We start from the raw sequence: 15,963 nt of genomic DNA on the forward strand, positions 1-15,963 counted from the left end.
GGAGTTAGGATTAAGCAACATGAGGCAGTGACTGAAGAGTTACAAAGGAAGGCTTAGGAATGGTTCCTAGAGGAAACCCTGGTGTGTAGCCATGATAGGCATGTAGGGGGTTGGGGAGCAGTGGTTAAGGATTTGACTCTGAAATCCAGAACAAAAGCTCCTATATTTCGATAACACCACCGATGATCTCCTTTAACAATAAAATCAGAACTACAACCTGAGAAAAGGCTTATCTTGCCTTCTCTGTTAGTGTGACAAAACACCTCACAGAAGCAACTTAAAGGTAGCAGTGTTTATTTGGGCTCATGGTTACAAAGGCATTTCAGTTCATCATGGTGGGAACGGGAGGACAGGCTAGCATAGGGAGCTGAGCGCCAAGTGTGAGCCAGCCTTGGAGCCTGACACTGAGTCCTGACCCTGGTGCATTGAATTCCTGGGTTTGCTATCTCTTAAATGTGCCAGTGGCTGTAGGAAAGGGCCAGCAGTGTGAGTTGTAGAGAGTGAGACAGAAGAAATGCTCAGAATAAATGGGAAAAAAAATGCAGACTCCTTAAGAAAAAAAATGCCATATTTTCAAAAGAACTTTCTTAACTTCTTCAACAATCCAAGTGAATATGTTTTTCTCTGCTGCTTCACGTAGGTTTCTTATCTTCAGGTTGTATTTTTCCCTAATGGCTTGTATTTTTTCCTCTCCTTCCTGAGTACTAAGTTTCCCAAGACCACACTCCTCCTCCACTATTCTAATCTCCTTCTCTAGTACGTCAGTGTAAATTTCCCTCAAGATCTCCACTTGTTTCTTCAGCCTTTGCTCTGCATACTTGTATATGGGATCAGAGAAGTAGAGCCCGCCATTGCTGCGCACCAGGGATTCTACAAACCCCATCAGTTCCTGCACCTGCATTTCCCCCTCAGCCCCCTCTGCTTTGTTATTGATGGCCAGATAGCGGTTGTCACACTCCTTGATGATGCTTTTAAGGTTAGTATCTGAGTCTTCAATGAAACCGTTTAGGTTCTGGTCCTCCAACTCGTCTTTGCGGGTGAACAAGATGATCAGGTACTTCATGACTGCCTTCCCAAAGATAGCCTTGATCCTAGTAACGGTCTCTTGCTCTTCCATGGTGAATCGATTCAGTTGCAGAACAAGAATGATGGCATGTGGCCCGGGGCAGGACTGAAGGACACACCGGCTGATTTCAATGCTGGTGGTTTCCAGGTTCACCTTGGTGTCGAAGAGCCCTGGGGTGTCAACAACCAGGAGGTCTCTTTCCTTCCACCTGCGGGATGCCTTCTGACAGGTCTGGGTGACAGCGTGGGGTGCGATTCTAGAAGTAAATATCTTTTGCCCCAGGATGGTGTTTGCTGTGGCGCTCTTTCCACTTCCTGTTTTCCCTACCAGAACAATCCTCAGAGAGTCATCATCCAGTTCAGCCATGGTCTTATGTGAAAGCTCTGGAATCCAGGTGCCTTGGCTATGGTGTTGAAGGGGAGAAACCGGGTCAGATAAGATGGAAACCACACTGACCTTCTGACCCTCTGTCTTCCCCCACTGCAGATCTAAACAGCCTAAGGCTTCTGAGAGACTTCTCATCTAGAACACTCCATAGTATGTCCTTCTTAAGATTCTAGCCTACTGCAGTCCCTTCTCCGTTCCCTGTGAGGAAAACACCCACCCAGCTTGAAATCTGACGTTTTACTATCATATTGTTATCTAGATATATTTTGTTCTAAAACAGATTCGACTTTGTTTTTGAGACATCAGCTCAGGGGAATCCAGGGAGAAGCAATTACCATTCTGTCCTATGAGAAAGCAGTCAGTAGAAGGCATTAACGATCTGGCCATATGTAGTGGCCAGATTTAAAGTATGTCTTTATTTGTTTCTGTGTTTTGAGACAAAGGTCTTGCTAAACATCTCAGGTTGACTTTGAGATCATGGCCTAGATGGGAAGCATATGTTAATGTATGCAGACAATCTACTGCAGAGACTGTTAGCTCCGAAAGAAAAGAGGGTTTGGTAGAGGTGTAGAAATTGTTTAACTCTGTATTATTAAGGGCAGTGTTGGCCTTACTTTTTCAAGCTTCAAATTATTTTTCGAAAACTCTCATACTCCAGGGAGATAAAAGATAAACTATGGTGTTTAGCAAAGTGTTTGAAGGTCACCAGGCACGGAACTGTAGGCCACCATCCCATCCTAAGTAAAAAGCTCAGAAGCTAATGTCTGAGTCACAAATGTGTTCTGTGTATAGATACCTCCTTTTAGTTTAGATCCAAGTCACAGGCAGTGAGATAGTCCAGGGACCATGAAAGATATACAAATTACTTTTCAAGCTCCACATCAAAGTACACAGTTCCTCATAGCTTCTCAGAACAATTTTATTACATTAAACTCCAGGTAACTGGAAAATTCCAATGCTACTCAACTGCCCAGAACCTAGGGAAAGAAGGAAAGCTTCCCCAAGCTTTCTATGAGGCAAATAAACCTCACGGGCCAAAGTTGACAAAGATTGAAGCAAAATGCAAACAAATCTCACATACAATTATCAATACCAAATTCTAATAAAATATCAGCAAGACAGAATCCCATGGCATTATAAACATGACTCATCATGACCAAGTGGGATTTCTGTTAGTGGGGTTTCTACAGAGTGCCTGCGCTCAAGAAGAGGAAATTATTAAGATAACCCACCAGCCAATATTCATGTAAGAACACTCCAGGAAATGTGAATTGATGGAAGCTTCCTATCTATTTATCCTTCCTTTTTTTTGTCTCCACCTTATTCATCAAGTCCCCAAGCTAGCAAGTTACTAGTGGGGAAAATATTTTCTACTAAAACTCAGATGTTTCTGCCTCACTTTCCCTAAGTATTTGAAGAATTAGCCAACTCAAATAGAGAAAACAAATAACAAAGAGACAGTTTCACTATCCATAGTAAAACTGCAGAAACCAAAACACTCTTATCAAATAACAGACCTTGTCCAGCAATCTGTTCCTTGCAAGTATATGGTTCAATATATGCATAGTAGCATACATATTTCATGGGAGTATTTTCTCCATATAAAGATTCAAGGATGGATAAACCATTTCTTTCTAATTTTATAGGTATAGAAACAGTAGTTCCAACACGTCCAAACAACACCCAACATCCCTGTACTCACACTAGTCAGTACAGGGACTGGAGGGCAAGACCCTCTGCCTCCACCATGCCCCTTAGAACTCTCAGAGACCTGTCTCATCCTCAGGTCATGAGTTTAAAGGCCCATGAACATCTCATCAGATGCACCACCTGGAACAGGAAGGGAGAGGACAGCCTTTCCCCCAGGAAGTGAAGCTGGAGACAAGCCTGCCCTAAGCATTCCAGTCTCTCAGTTGGATTTATTTTTCTTTTTTCCATACTAACAAGGCTCTCAAGAGCCAAGAGTCAAAACTACCCATCTCACAACAGTCTGAAGTGGTTCCAGGTCACCCAGAGAACCTAGGAATGAACGCAGAAAGTGCTTCAGAGTGGTCAGGGCCTTGACCATTCTTGAGAATCTCTGAAGCCCTGTAAGATTCAGTTCCCTCCAACTGTCAAAAGGGACAAGCAACCAGCCCATCATGGTGGTCCTGGGGACTGCACAGGGCAAGTTCTGTTTGCAGCGCTAAGTATAACTACTACTCAGGATTAAGGCATTTGCTATGCAATGCCATTTGTGTGAAGGAAATTCACACAGGGCTGGAGCCGCAGCTCAGGCAGCTCAGTGGCAGAGCACTGGCCCAGCGTGTGAATGATCCTGTATTAGAGCCCTCAGCATTAGGAAAGGAGACTGCAAAGCCTCCAGCTCACAGGCTCATCCAGAATTACAAATGCACCCCCCCTGCATATCACACCCTGCTCCAGAGCTCCCACCCTCCACTCCAGCCCCCGTACTCTCAAAGTCACAGCCTCTTTCTTAAGAATCATAAGGTGGACCTAGACACAGAGTCAGCAACAGGATTTCAATCCTGCCCATGTTGATGGTCCTCAAATAGTCATCAGTGCCCTGAGATTTAATGTGGGGAATTGAAGGGAGTTAGAGCACATTGGTGACCTGCCTCCTGCTTCTGAAGATCTGCCTCAGGGACAGCAGTGAATCTGAAGGAAAAGCGCTGGGTTTTTCAGGCAACAGCTTCTAATGACGACATGGGCAGAGGCTGCCATCAAGCAAGTCTTTCCTGTTGCTCATGCAATGATGGGCCTCATACTGAGCAGTCCCAGAAGTCTTCCAGGACCTCTCAACATCATGTACAGAGTGGCCGGGCTGCACCGTGGTCATCGCCCCCATCCCCTATCTATCCCACATGCTCTGCAGCTTCCCACCCAGCTTACCTTCTGCAGGACAGATGAGCTCTCACACTGTCCTCAAGGAATCTGGCTGCAGTTCTACAAACCCTGAAGGAACACAGAAATTAGAGGGGTGGAGCCGATGTGAAAGGTTTCAGTTTGAAAAACAGGAAACAAGAGACTACGCTCCTACCCAAAGACTATACATGGGCTCCAACTGCATAGGTAGCAATGAATAGCCTAGTAAGGGCACCAGTGGAAGGGGAAGCCCTTGGTCCTGCCAAGACTGAACCCCCAGTGAACGGGATTGTTGGGGGGAGGGCGGTATTGGGGGGAGGATGGGGAGGGAAATACCCATAGAGAAGGGGATGGGGAGGGGTTAGGGAAATGTTGGCCTGGAAACCGGGAAAGGGAATAACAATTGTAATGTAAATAAGAAATACCCAATTTAATAAAGATGGGGAGAAAAAGAAAGAAAGAAAAACAGGAAACAGTCCCCTATTGTGGATGCTTCAGCTTAGCCCTGGGTGAATCCCTTCCTTCTTGTACCTGCTGAGAGGTCAAGTGACAGCCAGTGCTTTCGTTTGATGGCATTGGCTCTGAAGACCCTGTTCAGTGGTGGGTATGTTGCTTTGGACCATCTGCTGCAGGACTGCATGTTGCTCCTCTCTGCAGGAGTGTGGCCCTAATCTCCAAACTGAGAGGAGTACTAACCACTGATGGGGCTCAGCAGAGCATGGACCATCCCTAGCCACCATTGAGGATCACTCTTAGCTGAACAGCAACATCTTGAAAGGTCATCTCCTGTGCCAAGGTAGCTTCTAATCAGTGATTGGTCAGCATGGAGATATAAGGTGCATCTTTGGCGCCATGTTGGAATATAGCTACAATTCCACCTTAGCTCCCACGCTCCAACTGAGCTGACACTCTGGGTCTTCTTGACACATCACATCCCTGTGTCTTCTGTTTACTTCAGTGTCCTAGAAGTCTTGATCGTAAGTACATTTTTCACCTGCATATCTCCAAGTAACAACCTGCTACATGCACTCATCCTAGGAGCGTCAGAAAGTTCTGTTTAACCCTCTTCTCTGTGTTGGTGGAAAGCTGAGGGCTCAGTTTGGGGGAAGGTCCAGGCTTAGCATTGCTCAGGCTGTGGTACTTGAGATAGCCTAGGGTAACTCTCATGGTTACATCATGCAGGGTAATTATTTTAGTCATTTGAAAAAGTGGCTCTATTTCTAGGTGATTTAAATGTCTATGTAACAACTAACTTGATGTCCTTATTTATTTATGGTGGTGTTTACCCAGAAGTAGAGCAGCCAGTAAGCCGTGTGTATAAGAGCTTGTAAAATCACATGTGGGATTTTTTTCCCCCCTGGGGAGATAGGAAAAAAAAATCTTTACTCATCTTAGATAGGGCACTAGTGAAAGATCACAGAAAGAATTCCAACCCATTTTGCTTAGTGAACCAGTGAGGTTATTGTGATTCCTTACAAAAAGATAGATAAGGAATTGCTTATAGGCATATGGATGACTCAAAGGTAGCTACCTCACTGAAAAGTTCACCTAACATAGGATGACATTCATGATTCATCAAAGCTGCATTCTTGAGGCTTTCTGAAAAAACTTGCCCTCAACACCTCAGAAGAGTTTGTTCTTTCCAGTGAATGCTGTGGTACGCACAACCTTGAGTAGGATCTCTTGAAGTCTTATAAGTTTCAGAATCTTCCTAAGTCTTGTAAATGTTTTTCTTCCTGAATCGTATGAGCTTCCCCTTGCTCATGGATATATTTAGCTTCCTCCTCATGGAAATGATTCAATTCAGAGGAAATTGCCACACCCAGAGGTAAAAACTCTAAGGCAAGACCAGAAACCAGACTACAGGGAAAAATAGAACTCGCTCTTGGAAGAACATTCTCAAGAACAGAACTACCTTAATACTTTCTTAAATCCTTCCATGAGGGTTATTCCCCTCCTTTTATTCACACACACACACACACACACACACACACACACACACACACACACACACACAAACAGAGTTGTTCTTACCTCTCCAGTACCCACTCATCCTGCTTCTTCTCTCAATGAACCCTTCTAGTTCTCTCTAAGTCTCCCTCCTAGTTTCATGTTTTCCTGTTGTGTGTGACACAGAGTTCGATTAGAGTTGCTTGCATGGGTATGGCTTATTTCCTGTAGTTTTGACAACTATACTACTGAAGAAAATGATACTACTCTCTTCTAACAACCACTTGCTGCCATTAGTTCTTTAGGGAGAGGTGGGGACTCATAGCCCCTTCCCCTACCCACGACGAAATGTTGATAAGTCAAGCCCTCTTCATTTTGTGCAGTACAGAGCTACAGTGAATTCATGAGTATTAAAGGCCATACCATCCTCTGGGTCTTATGTACTTTTTGCCTTGTTCTATGAGCCATGGAAGGGGTGATATAGCTGTCCCATTTAAGGTCATGAATTCTATTTTCACTCATTCTTGACCCTTGAACCAGTTATAAATCTATGCATTGACTGTTGCCATGGAAAACAGAAATTTCTATTACCGAGACTGAAACACTAATCGGTGGATATAAATAGGTATTGAGAAGACAATTTGACATTACCACTTAGGAAAATAATAGTAGAAGTTTCCCCCAGAGGCTTATGACTTTGTCAGTCAAGGCCTCTGAGCCAGGTAAACTGTACCAGGCATGAGCTCGCTTATATGGAATGGGCCTCAAATCTAAGGAGAATGGATTTGGTTTCCCCGATAATAATTGTGCCTCTATTGCATCAGAAGACACACTCTGCCTGGCAGAATGGTATTGTAGATCACAGGATCCATAATCAGCTTTATCTCTTAAATGCTCTTACCTCTTGCATCATCACACCAAGAACCAAACTTCCAATGCAAAACCTTTGGGAGGTTTTTAAACTCTATTCGAGCCATAGAAGCATCTAAATAGATGGTCAAACTATATTTCTTTTTGACTGAATGGCCGTAGTGAATTTCATCTGTAGATGCCCTAACATTTAACTACTTAGCATTCTTACCTAGCAATGAAGGACTCTTCAGTTAAAGAATTGCACTGATATTTAGTTTTCATCTCTCTCTCTCTCTCTTTCTGTGTGTGTGTGTGTGTGTGTGCTTATGTGTGTATCTGTGTGTGTCTTTGTGTATAAGTATATGTCTCTGCATGTGTGTGTGTTTATGTGTGTATCTGTGTGTGTCTTTGTATGTAAGTATATGTCTCTGCGTGTGTGAGTGTGTGTGTGTGTGTGTGTGTGTGTGTGTGTGTGCATTCACCCCTGAGTGAGTCTGTTACTGCTGACTCAAAGAAGTTAGTATATTTATTTGGTTGTTTTAGCTTCTGCATTTAGGTCCCTGCATTATGGGACCACGGCTTAATATAAAATGTTTATCACAATCTTGTTATGATCAGATATTTTTCTTGATGAACAATTTGGTAGCTCTTCTTTACATTGTTAATGAAGAGAAGTCATGAATTGCTTAAGAAACTGAAATAATTCCATCAAGGACACAAAACCAACACAGACAGCTCAGTAATGCTTCTGTGCAGTAACAGCAACCATGTAAGGAAGTTAGCAAACAGTCCATCTGCTACAGCCAGGAAAAAAATCCCTAGAAATAATCACAACCGAGCTAAACTGGTTCCCTGAGCATAGAGATTAAAAGACCTTGCAAAAAATAAAGAAACAAACCTTTAAGGCAGTGAAGATATTAATGAGGATAGTAAAGAGAGGAAGACCTCTTACACTCATAGACTGGCAGAACTCATACTGTAAAAATTGCAACGTTGCGGAAAGAAACCTACAAAAGCATAATCTCCATAAAATCTCTAATGACATTCTTTACTCGACTAGGGAAAAAAGGGGGGGAAATTATATAGAAGCAAAAAGATGACGAAGAGTCAACTCTTAGCCAAAAGAGCAATGGTGCAGATACCACAATACCTGATTTCAACCCATGGTACAGAGCCACAGTGATGAAAACATCATTGTACTGTCAGAAAAACAGACACATTGACCAATGAGCTACAGAATTACAGTAGGACCTAGGAATAAACTGCACAGCTATAGACACCTAATATTTTGAAAATTTGTCAAAAACATACATTACCTAAAAGCTTCTTCAGCAAATAGCGATATCAAACTACACATCTAAACACAGAAGAATAAAGTAAGATCTTTAATTCTCACCCCACCAAACATTACAAAATGGATCAAACACAGTGATGGACCTGAAGCTTTGAAACTGTAGAGGAAAGCTCAGGAGAAACTCAGGAGAATGCTCATATAGCAAGAACGTTCTGATAAGGACTCCAATCGTACAAGACATAACCCCAGGAATTGACCAATGGGAGTACATGAAATTCATAGTCTTTGTAAGCAAGAGAAGAAATTAAAGGAATTTAGAGGCAGCACAGAGAATGGGAAACAAGATTGAGTTACACATCAGACAGGGATTCCTATTTAGAATATATAGAGAATTAGAAATTTTGATTATCTTCCAATGTTGACAGCATCTGGCCAAATCCACACACTCACGTAAAAGCCACTGAAAACAATTGATGGAGTTTATTACTGTTTGCCACACAGTGTCCAGTCATAAATGGCTTCCAAACCCTGGGGCTCAATCCTGAGTTACTACACTGCTGTCTGGTTAGGTTTTAGCAGAGTGAGCTGGACCCGGATCAGCACCTCTAGGCTCCTGTGGGTCTGTGGAGTAAAGTAGGAAGCAGGCAATTGTACCTGTATCTTATCTTTATCTGCATTGAGAGAGAAAGAGATAGATGGATGGATGAATAGATAGATAGATAGATAGATAGATAGATAGATAGATAGATAGATAGATAGATAGATAGACAGACAGACAGACAGATAGATATTTAAAAGGCAATTTCAACTGTAGGAATTCATAAGGAATTCAAAATGAAGAAGATAGACCAGCAGGATAGAGATCTAAGCCAGGAAGGTGAGGGGACTTGTGTCCACAGTCCAAAATCCACTGACTAAGCCGGATAGGCTAGGAACAAAGAAGTTTTTCTGTTTCCTCTTTCTCTCTTTTAACTAATATTTTTAGTCAGTGGACAGACAAATGGGTTTCATTATGACATTTTCATGTCTATCATTGTACATTGCCCATACCAGGGAGATTTTCTGCACTAATCTTGAGGCCAAACTTCTTTTGGGGAAATTTTAAGTCTGCTCTATTAAGGTCTTCAACTAATTAGACAAGGTTCACTCATACCACAGAGGGTAATCTCACTTAAAATGCCAGTCACAGAGTTGATACCTTCTAGGGGAAAGAGAGCCAATTTTCTTAAAGGGTGTGACTCCTGGTAGGTCAACCATGTTTCAGTAAAAGGACACACATTCAGGAATATGTGGGCAGCATAAATTGGACTTGATGAATTTTATTTAAAAAAAAAAAAAACAACCACAGGAAGGACATGAAGATGGGAAGAGGTAACGGTTAGACTTGGGAGGAGTCAGGGATACGTATAATCAAACACATTGTGTTCATGTATAAAATTCTCGAAGAGTTAATAAAATATTATATTTTCTCTCAAAAAGACCACAGCTAACCAATACTCACAGCAACACCCGGTCCTTCCCTCGGCTGAACACCTGGGTTCTGTAGCCTAGGCCAGGTGACATTTGTATTAGCCCTCAGTTAATGTGTTGATTGGCTGGGCCAGCTCTGCTCCATGTCCACTGTCCTCCCTCTGAGACTTGCTAGCTAGTCAGGACACATTTCCATGTGAGTTGTGCCTCTGTAGGAGGGAGATGGTCAGCTCTCTGTCCTAAGTGTTGGTCCATGATGTACAAGGCCTGAGAGGCAGGATCTTTATGGCAGCTCAAATACAAACTTGTGTCCTTTTGTGCTCTTTTAAACTCTTGTTGTGTATAGAGAGAATATGAGGGCACACAAGCTTTCTATTAGCGGCACAAATGCTCTGGATATGGCAATAAAATTGTTGGAAGGAGAATCTGTTGTGTTTTATAAAAATATAAGGAGAGAAGGAATATGTTTGGTGGATGTGTGGTCAGCTGTGGGAGAAAGGCTTGCCTCTGCCAGCCAAGTTGAGGAATCCCTTCCCCCCCTGAGGGATCAGCCACACAGGACGAACGGTATAGTATTGACCAGAGAATGGGGAGGGGAGTTGAGAGGGTAGTAGAGACAGAGAAAGGAAGAGAGAGAGAGAGAGAGAGAGAGAGAGAGAGAGAGAGAGAGAGAGAGAGAGAGAAGGCAACACGCCTTAGTATAGCATTCTCATCTCCCTGAAGCCTCACTGCTCCAGGGTCACAGCAATGCTGTAACATCCATGTAGTCTTTGAGTCTATACTTCTATACTATATAAGGGGAAGAAGAATTGAAAATGTATACAAGGCCAAGCCCTACTGCTCTCACGGCTTGAATCTGCTGAGCATGCGCCAGCCCAAATAAAGCCACTTCCTAGGAGAAAAGCCTCCATGTCCTATGTCTTTGTCTGAGAATCCCACTCCAAACCCTCTGGAATCACGAAACAACCTTGAGAGGTCTTGGTTGCAGGTCCAATATGGATGGTAAGAAAGGTGATTGTGTACTAAAGAGTTTATTAGAAGAGTCATTAATACGTGGAGACACGGGCAACCATATGGCCCATGCAGCAGAAGTGGGGATCTCTTACGCCTTCTAAGGATGAGGGGTGACTTCACAGCAGGACTCTGCAGTCAGGCTCAGATCCCTAGTCAAAGGGGTAGGAGGCAGAATGGGTGGTCATCGAAAACCCCTTTAACATAAATGCACCTCCCCGGGTAAGAAACCTAGACAGTTGAAAATCTGTTCCCTGGAGACTTCTGGAAGGCCCTCAGGGAAGCCACTCAGCATCTGTGAAAGGGGGAGTCCTGCTGTTGGTAGCTGTGGCTGACCCACAGTCTGCTTTTGTTTCTAAGATTACATTCTGACAAAATAACTGCTTCTTCCTTTAAGTTATTTCTGTTAGGTACTTGGTCACGGCAAGCTCAAAGTAGTTCACGGAAAGCTCAGCTTTCTGTGTCTGTTTCTTTGTCTGTTAAACCGAGAATAGAACAGTTTCCTCCTCGACAGGTGGTTGTGAGGCTGAAGTGAGTTAGCACAGTCCTTAGAGATGCCTCAATGATCAGCAAGTGCTACTTAAAGTTGGCAGTTGTGTGCCACTATTCTTCCCATAATCCACATCCCCTTTCTTAAAAGCCGGTTCTTTGTAACTGTGACTTTTTCTCCAAAACCCCAGAGTCAGATGGACTGTTCAGGGCCCTCACTGTTTACGAGCAACCGTATGCTCCTCTTGTCTTCCAGCAAGAAATGGGTGTCTAAGTTCTGCAACAGAGATGCAGTTCATAGGACAAGACAGTGAGAAAGACTGCTGAGCCACCTTCAACACAGACACGCTGAAGAGATTTGAACAAAGAAGTATTTGATTTGCATGAAGTGAATGTTAACATATGTGAGTTAAACACACAGAGAAAGATAAGCCAATCCCATCACTCAAGAGGCTAGGACAGGAAGATAGCAAGTTCAAGGACATCCTGGGCCATATGAAGGAACCCTAGCTCAGAAGAGAGAAGGAGAGAGAGAGAGAGAGAGAGAGAGAGAGAGAGAGAGAGAGAGAGAAGCAGAATGACCTTAAGTTGAGTTGGGATCTGTGAACTATGAACTCAAAGGGAAGATTGGTCTCCTGGATGGTAACTGAGGGTGTCAGCTGAACTCCCTAGGGCCTGCATTTTCCCTTAGCTGTGAATGAGTCCAGAGACTCAATAAGAAAACTAAAGTATTCTCTGTTCAGTAGCACTAATTCCTCAGTTCCTGGTAAAATACAAACTCTGGAACAAAAGCACTGGCTTCAGACCCTTGAAGGTCCCCAAACTTCCATTCAAAACCAAAGACAGGGAACTCCGTCCAAAGAAATTAAATCATCAAAAGTAAGGGTCTGGGAAGTAAAGGTTGGAGGGAGCTCAACATCAGAATATCACATTTGTATCTTGCATCTGTCAGGTTGGGCCCAATTAGGATGCAGTAACAAGTACTGAATTCTCAGTAGCTAAATACCAGCTATCTCTGGCCTGAGCTGCCACAGACCTGAAAGACATAAAGCCATCTTGCAGAAAACAGTAACTATCAGAACTAAAAATAGATGTTTCATTCTGATTATGAATGGGAAAAGCAGCAGCATTTACAGAGGTGATGGACAGAATGATTTAGAGTAATATATAAGTCCTAAAAACAAATCATGTTGGGACAACATTCTGAATAAATTAAACTACAACACTGGGAGACTGACACCAGGGTGTCCAACATAGGCCCACAGAGCCATGCACGCAGTCCAAGACAGAACTGAGCTTACTTAAAGTTATTTATTTACCTATCTATTGTGGATTAGTGCTAGCCTGCATGTGTACAGGGGCCCCATGGGCATGACTGTTAACATGTAGTGGTCAGAAAAGGGCACAGGTCTCCTGGAACTGGGGTTACAGACAGTTCTGAGCTGCCACGTGTGTGTTGAGAATTCAACCCAGGTCCTTCATAAGAACAGCCAGTGATCTTAACTACTGAGCCATCTCTCCAGCCGCAAAGTATGACAGGTGTGTGGAGGGAATATGTTGGTAACACAGTTGTGTGGTTCTCAAACATGAATTTTGTAGACGACAACCCTGTGTCACACTGTCACACAAAATGACATCGGTATCTACATGTATGTGTGGCTTCAGATAACTGGTGTACACGTTTCCAAGCACAAAGGGTCAAATTAGCACCAGCAGACATTACATGCGCTAGTGGTGACTCAGCATGTGAAACACAAGAGCTATCCATACTGTTGTAGCCTCCTATTGCCAAGGGTAGCGTCTGCTGTGATGTAGCAGGCTGGAAAGTGTTTTAGTTCATATTTAAGGATAGTTTGGTGGCCATGCCCCTTGTATCACCCACAATGCTTTACAACTGGCTGCCACTTAATGTCATACACACACAGACGAGTTGTGCAAGGCTCCAAATCTTGCTTTGTATTTCTCCTGTCAGTTAATTTTCATGGTAAAAATCCATAGTCTCTTCACTGCTGTGTTTTCACCTCAGCTTGCCTGGATCCATGACTTAGAAATTCTTTTTATCTGCATTCACTTGTCTTATTTATGTCTGAGGCAGAGGACATATGAATGTCGGTGGCACAGCACATGTGTGTCAGTCAGAGGTTGGCTTTATGGAGTTAATTCTCTTCACCTTTATCTGAATTCCAAAGGTTGAACTCAGTCACTAGGTGCATCTGTCTTTTTGGTATTTAGTGGGTTCTTTCTTCCATCCTGTCAACTCACCTGACAAGAGAGAGAAAAGGATAGAGAGGAAAGGGAAGAGAACCCTAAATAAAGTCAAGGGTCAGAAAGGGGGAAACTTTATCTTTAGACAACTTCCTGCTGATTAGGGACAAGTTTGATCTTCGCCATCAGGGTAACTAATTTCTTCTTGTTTCTATAGCCAACAACCCCCAGTCCTAGCACATATACTCTCTTAAAAGTCCTCCAAATTCTAAATATCACACAATTGCAAAATCATGCCCCTGCTAGAGCATGAGGCATATCACAGTCAGCTGCTGTGGACAGTCTGCAGCAGCCCCATACCTCACATCTGGGATTAAAAGGAAAACATATTCTTATAATATTTCTGTGTCTCTCAAGAAACCAAAACTCCAAAATCCTCACTACAACTAAGATTGTCCTGCCAGTCATGTTATCCATTGGATGTTCCTATGAGGCTCTGTGGTTTGTGTTGCTTTTTCTTTTCTATGTTTTGCTTTCTTCCGTATGTGTATGTATGTGGGTACACACACACACACACACACACACACACACACACACACTCCATTGAGTTTGTTGAGATCTCAAAAGAAGACAAACCCTCCTCAGTTCCCTTGATTTACAGATGAAGAATGATTGTCCACTGACATTGAGTTGATGCCCGGCTTCCTTGCTGAGGAATATGGTAAGGTGGTCTCTTATTTTGCAGGGGCTTTTCGTAGTTTGAAAATATGCAAAGATGTATGCTGCCAAATTCCATGTGCATCAGGGATTGTGCTGTACTGATAAAATTATGCAATTGAGAACAAGTGTGTTTTCTCAAGTAGAATTGTTTTAAAAGTTACAACTCCAAATCTACTGTAAGGCTGATTTTCTGCTGACATCTTTAATAGAAAATCAAAACTACTCATACTGAGTTTACTAGGTAATGTATGGAGTGTATGAAAGACACAGTATGCCCTGAAAATGCACTATTCTATATTTATCTATTCAAATCACCATAGAATGTCTTGTTTTTTAACCTGATACAAGATTCGAGAACAGATTTGGGGGAAATATTTGGTCTATTTGCACCTCTAATTTCAAGTTAATGTAAATATGTTATTTGCCGTTTTCCAGATGGAGTACAAAGAGCTGCCATCTTAAACCCTGCTTAAAGAAAGACCTAAGCCTGCCTCTTCACGAGGCTTCCTGCTTAACTATCGTGCCTTATTCACATCTCCCCTTTGAGGCAGCACCTACGTCCATGAGCAACTGGCTTCAAAATAAAGTGAGCTAGAAGTAAAATTAGAATCAGGATATCCTATGGGCACCTCAAGAGGACCACAGCTACCTCCCCGAACCAGTTAGTGATGCCACAGTTCCTCGAATACAATGTCAAGTAGCCCATTCCGTTTATGTTGCTCTCTTTTCTTTTACTTTTTATTTATAATAAAAATCATTACCAAAAATCTCAGTGAGGCCTGGAGAGATGAGTCAGCAGTTAAGTGTGTACACTGCGCTGGGCAGTGCTGGTGTATGGTTCTAACCCCAGCAGCCAGGAGGCAGAGGCGGGTGGGTCTCTTGAGTTCAAGGCTAGTCTGGTCTAGAATGAGTTCCAGGACAGCCAGGGCTACACAGAAAACCCTGTCTCAAAAAAGAAAAGAAAAAGGAAGCGTATATGTGGCTTCAGAGAAACTGGGTTCTGTTCCCAGCGCCCAAATATGCTGTTCACAACAGTTTGTAACTCCAGCTCCAAGAGATCCAACACCTCTGTCCTCCACAGGCACCTCTGGGCATGCACACATACACACACACACACACACACACACACACACACACACACACACGAACATAGGCATTACTAAAAAATATAAATAAATCTTTATTTTTTTAAATCAGTGAACTCCAACCCCTGGAGACCAGCAGGCTGCTCTCTGTAGGTTGTAAGCTGTTAAACTTTACACTGTGACACCCTGGCTCGACAAAGTAGTAAAAGTCATGTAACTTAGATATGTTCATCTTCTTGATTGGTGATCAAAAATTTGGGACCAGCCTGATGATTTTAAAAGATTCTCCACACTTGAAGAGCCTTAGAAAGAATGAATTTTTAGACCTTGTTCCAAGAAAAGAGATTTACAAGATGGATTGGGGGAAGATCACCCTAGGAAGTGAGCTTGGCTCCAAAAAGTGGGGCCAGTGATTCCTGTTCCCGACCTGCAGTTTCCTAAGCTTCTGACTGAGCTCTGCTATCCTGGATCAGGGTAAAAATAACCGCGACCGTGTACTCTTTAAAATTTGCCTAGGCTGTGACTGAGCGGAAGTGACTGGTTTGTGTTTCTGCTCGTTTCCTGTTTCT

At 43.0% G+C, this 15,963-nt stretch overlaps 1 protein-coding gene across 1 annotated transcript; it reads right to left on the reverse strand.

Moving 5' to 3' along the window:
• Window positions 1-277: 277 nt before the first annotated feature.
• LOC116902842 (GTPase IMAP family member 7-like) lies at window positions 278-4,841 on the reverse strand. The gene is made up of 2 exons (XM_032905172.1): window positions 4,346-4,841; window positions 278-1,464 (listed from the first exon to the last, which is right to left on the reverse strand). Exon 2 carries the CDS (start codon window positions 1,430-1,432, stop codon window positions 551-553), a length of 882 nt encoding a protein of 293 aa, XP_032761063.1. The 5' UTR covers window positions 1,433-1,464; window positions 4,346-4,841; the 3' UTR covers window positions 278-550.
• Between the last annotated feature and the right edge of the window lie 11,122 nt (window positions 4,842-15,963).

The sequence above is a fragment of the Rattus rattus genome, chromosome 6, assembly GCF_011064425.1.
Source record: "Rattus rattus isolate New Zealand chromosome 6, Rrattus_CSIRO_v1, whole genome shotgun sequence".
NCBI classification, from domain to species: domain Eukaryota; kingdom Metazoa; phylum Chordata; class Mammalia; order Rodentia; family Muridae; genus Rattus; species Rattus rattus.